The 5000-nt window shown below is 47.0% G+C and overlaps 1 protein-coding gene across 1 annotated transcript in view; it reads right to left on the bottom strand.

Moving 5' to 3' along the window:
* LOC124029063 (inaD-like protein) overlaps window positions 1-4567 on the bottom strand; it is a 22779-nt gene extending 18212 nt beyond the window's left edge. The window contains exons 1-5 of the mRNA XM_046340915.1: window positions 4224-4567; window positions 2687-2778; window positions 2105-2441; window positions 1199-1282; window positions 348-541 (exon numbers count right to left, since the gene is read on the bottom strand). Coding sequence (XP_046196871.1) covers window positions 348-541; window positions 1199-1282; window positions 2105-2441; window positions 2687-2778; window positions 4224-4460 — 944 coding nt within the window. The 5' untranslated portion in view covers window positions 4461-4567. The remainder of the gene's footprint in view (window positions 1-347; window positions 542-1198; window positions 1283-2104; window positions 2442-2686; window positions 2779-4223) is intronic.
* Window positions 4568-5000: the final 433 nt, after the last annotated feature.

Genomic DNA, 5000 nt, shown 5'->3' with positions numbered 1-5000 from the left:
AACCAGTAGATAGTTGAGAACCAGTTGACAGCTGAAACCAGTAGATAGTTGAGAACCAGTTGACAGTTCAAAACCAGTAGATAGTTGAGAACCAGTTGACAGCTGAAACCAGTAGATAGTTGAGAACCAGTTGACAGCTGAAACCAGTAGATAGTTGAGAACCAGTTGACAGTTCAAAACCAGTAGATAGTTGAGAACCAGTTGACAGTTCAAAACCAGTAGATAGTTGAGAACCAGTTGACAGCTGAAACCAGTAGATAGTTGAGAACCAGTTGACAGCTGAAACCAGTAGATAGTTGAGAACCAGTTGACAGTTCAAAACCAGTAGATAGTTGAGAACCAGTTACCTCTTCCCTACAGTGCTGAGCCCCAGGGTCTGTCCAGGTCGTAGTCTGAGCTCCAGCTGGAAGACATCCCACAGGTCCTCCTCCCCGTACTCCTGCTGATGTCTGAACACCGTGAGACGCACCCGCTGAGGGGTCAGCCTCAACACCCCTATAGCTTCCTCATGGGTGGCCTGGCCCAGGTCTATACCATTCACCTGGAGAAAGAGAGTGAGAGAGAGTGAGTGAGAGTGAGAGTGAGAGGTGGGGGGTGAGGGAAAGGAGGAGAGAGAAGAGAGAAGAGAGGAGAGATGGAGGAAGAGGAGAGGGGGGTGAGGGAAAGGAGGAGAGAGAAGAGAGGAGAGATGGATGAAGAGGAGAGGGGGGTGAGGGAAAGGAGGAGAGAGGAGAGATGGAGAGAGAGAGAGAGAGAGAGAGAGAGAGAGAGAGAGAGAGAGAGAGAGAGAGAGAGAGAGAATGAGATAGAGAGAGTGAGTGAATGAGTGAGTGAGTGGGCAAGTGAGAGAGTGAGAATAGGAGGGAGTGTGAGTGATTCAGCTGGTCCTAAATCCCTCCCCCTTGGCACTAAACCCCTCAATGTACCATGTCTGAAAGGTCTGGCTCGGTTTCAGTGGTGTAGTTATTCTACCATACTGCTCACACCAGATGAGGAACCATTGAAGGGTTAGTTGTATACCTCTAGTATAACCACTGTCTGATGTCTGAGAGCTGCAGAGCTGCACCTCAATGTGTGTGTGTGTGTGTGTGTGTGTGTGTGTGTGTGTGTGTGTGTGTGTGTGTGTGTGTGTGTGTGTGTGTGTGTGTGTGTGTGTGTGTGTGTGTGTGTGTGTGTGTGTGTGTGTGTGTAACCATACCTCTAGTAGCTGGTCTCCAGCCCACAGCCTCCCGTCTCTCTGAGCTGCTCCTCCATCATTAACCTCGTGGATTATAATGGCCCCCTGGTGGAGAAGAGAGAGATCATTAACCTCGTGATCATTAACCTCGTGGATGAGAAGAGAGAGATCATTAACCTCATGGATTATAATGGCCCCCTGGTGGAGAAGAGAGAGATCATTAACCTCGTGGATTATAATGGCCCCCTGGTGGAGAAGAGAGAGATCATTGACCTCGTGGATTATAATGGTGGAGAAGAGAGAGATCATTAACCTCATGGATTATAATGGCCCCCTGGTGGAGAAGAGAGAGATCATTAACCTCGTGGATTATAATGGCCCCCTGGTGGAGAAGAGAGAGATCATTAACCTCATGGATTATAATGGCCCCCTGGTGGAGAAGAGAGAGATCATTGACCTCGTGGATTATAATGGTGGAGAAGAGAGAGAAAAGCTACTATTTTATTTTACCCCAGTAGAGGGTGTTCTACAGTACATCATCAGACCAGTTGGTATGTTACCCCAGTAGAGGGTGTTCTACAGTACATCATCAGACCAGTTGGTATGTTACCCCAGTAGAGGGTGTTCTACAGTACATCATCAGACCAGTTGGTATGTTACCCCAGTAGAGGGTGTTCTACACTACATCATCCCGATGATGAGGCCGAGTTATGTGTGTCCTTAACAGACCTCCACGGTACACACACACACTCTCTGCTCTCTCTCCTTCTCTCTCTCTCTCTCTCTGTCTCTCTCTCTCTCTCTCTCTCTCTCTCTCTCTCTCTCTCTCTCTCTCTCTCTCTCTCTCTCTCTCTCTCTCTCTCTCTCTCTCTCTCTGTCTCTCTCTCTCTCCCCATCTCTCTCTCTCCCTCTCCCTGTCTCTCTTACCAGTAGCGTGTCACACCCCCCCACGATGCTGAGTCCCAGGCCCAAGTGTCCTTTACAGATCTCTATGGTGCTGTCAACGCCGGGTATTATGGGACAGCTCAGGAGGTCAGGGGTCAGAGCGGAGCCCGTTGGCCAATCAGATCGCCCGCTGGAGGAGGAGGAGGCGTTCCTGGCGGTGCCGACTGAGGAGTGGGGAGGAATGGGGGGATGGGAGGAAGAGACGTGGATGGAGGGATGGAGGGAGGAAGAGGAGAGAGAGATGGAGGGGTGGAGGAAGGAAGAGGAGGAGTCCCCACCCATGGGTCCTTGAGTCATCTGCGCCAGAGCCACTTTATTCCTGATCAAAACAATAACACCTCTGTCAGACATCACAGTCGCCATCTTGGAAATATAATCTAGTAATTGGTGGTCACAGTTGATTAATTGGTCACCGTATTGACAACGAATAAATCCAAAATAGTTACTATATTTTTTGATTTTATTTGATATAAACTCTTCTACACGAAACGTCAACAAAAAGGGAGCATCTCAACAGTATTGTCGTGTCGTGTCCCATTTACTGTGTGTGGTTCTATACTGTACCTGGTGAGGAGAATCTGGACTTTAGACGGAGCCCTGTTGAGGATGGCTGTAGCGTTCTGGTGACTACGACCATACAGGATCTGACCGTTGATCTACAACCAGGACATAATATATAATACTACACATTACTACTATACTGATGGTACTGTATGTTAGGGGACATAATATATAATACTATACATTACTACTATATCTGATGGTACTAAGTCGCTCTGGATAAGAGCGTCTGCTAAATTACTTAAATGTAATGTAAATGTACTGTATGTTAGGGGACATAATATATAATACTACACATTACTACTATACTGATGGTACTGTATGTTAGGGGACATAATATATAATACTACACATTACTACTATACTGATGGTACTGTATGTTAGTGGACATAATATATAATACTACACATTACTACTATATGTGATGGTACTGTATGTTAGGGGACATAATATATAATACTACACATTACTACTATATCTGATGGTACTGTATGTTAGGGGACATAATATATAATACTATACATTACTACTATACTGATGGTTCTGTATGTTAGGGGACATAATATATAATACTACACATTACTACTATACTGATGGTACTGTATGTTAGGGGCTGTGGTCCTCTACAACAGTGTTGAGGAATGGCTGTAGCGATCTGGTGACTACGACCATACAGGATCGAAGCATCGCGGAGTGCCTGGACACAGCCCTTAGCCGTGGTAGATTGGCCATATACCACAAACCCCCTGAGGTGCCTTATTGCTATTATAAACATCCTAAATATATGGGGGGTTGGTGGGATTTAATCATAGAGGTGGATAGAGGGTCCTTCTTTGTTTGTAAGTCGCTCTGGATAAGAGCGTCTGCTAAATGACTTAAATGTAATGTAATGTATCTATCCATCATAGAGGTGGATAGAGGGTCCTTCTTTGTATCTATCCATCATAGAGGTGGATAGAGGGTCCTTTGTATCTATCCATCATAGAGGTGGATAGAGGGTTCCTCTTTGTATCTATCCATCATAGAGGTGGATAGAGGGTCCTTCTTTGTATCTATCCATCATAGAGGTGGATAGAGGGTCCTTCTTTGTATCTATCCATCATAGAGGTGGATAGAGGGTCCTTTGTATCTAGCCATCATAGAGGTGGATAGAGGGTCCTTCTTTGTATCTATCCATCATAGAGGTGGATAGAGGGTCCTTCTTTGTATCGAGCCATCATAGTATCTATCCATCATAGAGGTGGATAGAGGGTCCTTCTTTGTATCTATCCATCATAGAGGTGGATAGAGGGTCCTTTGTATCTATCCATCATAGAGGTGGATAGAGGGTCCTTTGTATCTAGCCATCATAGAGGTGGATAGAGGGTCCTTCATTGTATCTGTGCCATCCTGTATTCTGTGACAGCATGGGCAGCTCCATTCACCGCTGTCTGCATTGAAACTTCTACGAGTCATTAAAACAAACTGAAAGAGGGGTAGTATACTGCCACCTGCAGTGTGGTGTCTCTTTCTCTAATCTCTCTCACACACACTGACTCACCTCCAGTAGCTCATCTCCCGCCCGTATCCGTCCGTCTCGCCCCGCCGCCCCCTGGGGGTCGACCCCGGCCACGTAGACACCGAGGTGGGTTCTGGAACCATCCCTGTCCTCCGTCAGGCTGAGACCCAGACCAGGAACCAGACCCTGTCCCGGGGCCTCGGTGCTCGTGACTCCACGGGGACTCTTCTCCAGTTCTATCATATGGAGCTCACCTGGAAGACCTCCATACCTGGACATCGTCCTCTCTGTGGGGGGGGGTGACGACGACGACAGAGAGGAAGCAGTAGAGAAAGAGAGAGAGAATGAAACACAAATGGATTGAAGTAGGAAATGAAGGCCGTGTTCACCTTCAGAGTCAACTGGTTATTCTGGTTCAATCCCCCAGTGTCAGTGTCTGGTTCAATCCTCCTGGAGAATCCCCTCCTGTCAGTGGTTATTCTGGTTCAATCCCCTCCTGTCTGGTTCAATCCCCCTGTGTGTCTAGGAGACTAGTGGTTATTCTGGTTCAATCCCCTCCTGTCAGTGGTTATATTCTGGTTCAATCCCCTCCTGTCAGTGTCTAGGAGACTAGTGGTTATTCTGGTTCAATCCCCTCCTGTCAGTGTGTCTAGGAGACTAGTGGTTATTCTGGTTCAATCCCCTCCTGTCAGTGGTTATTCTGGTTCAATCCCCTCCTGTCCTGTCTGGTTCAATCCCCTCCTGTGTCTAGGAGACTAGTGGTTATTCTGGTTCAATCCCCCCTGTCAGTGTCTAGGAGACTAGTGGTTATTCTGGTTC

This window comes from Oncorhynchus gorbuscha, unplaced genomic scaffold (assembly GCF_021184085.1).
Source record: "Oncorhynchus gorbuscha isolate QuinsamMale2020 ecotype Even-year unplaced genomic scaffold, OgorEven_v1.0 Un_scaffold_5383, whole genome shotgun sequence".
Classification (NCBI taxonomy): domain Eukaryota; kingdom Metazoa; phylum Chordata; class Actinopteri; order Salmoniformes; family Salmonidae; genus Oncorhynchus; species Oncorhynchus gorbuscha.
The sequence above is the reverse complement of the archived record's forward strand: the minus strand, read 5'-3'. Positions and strand labels throughout refer to the sequence as shown.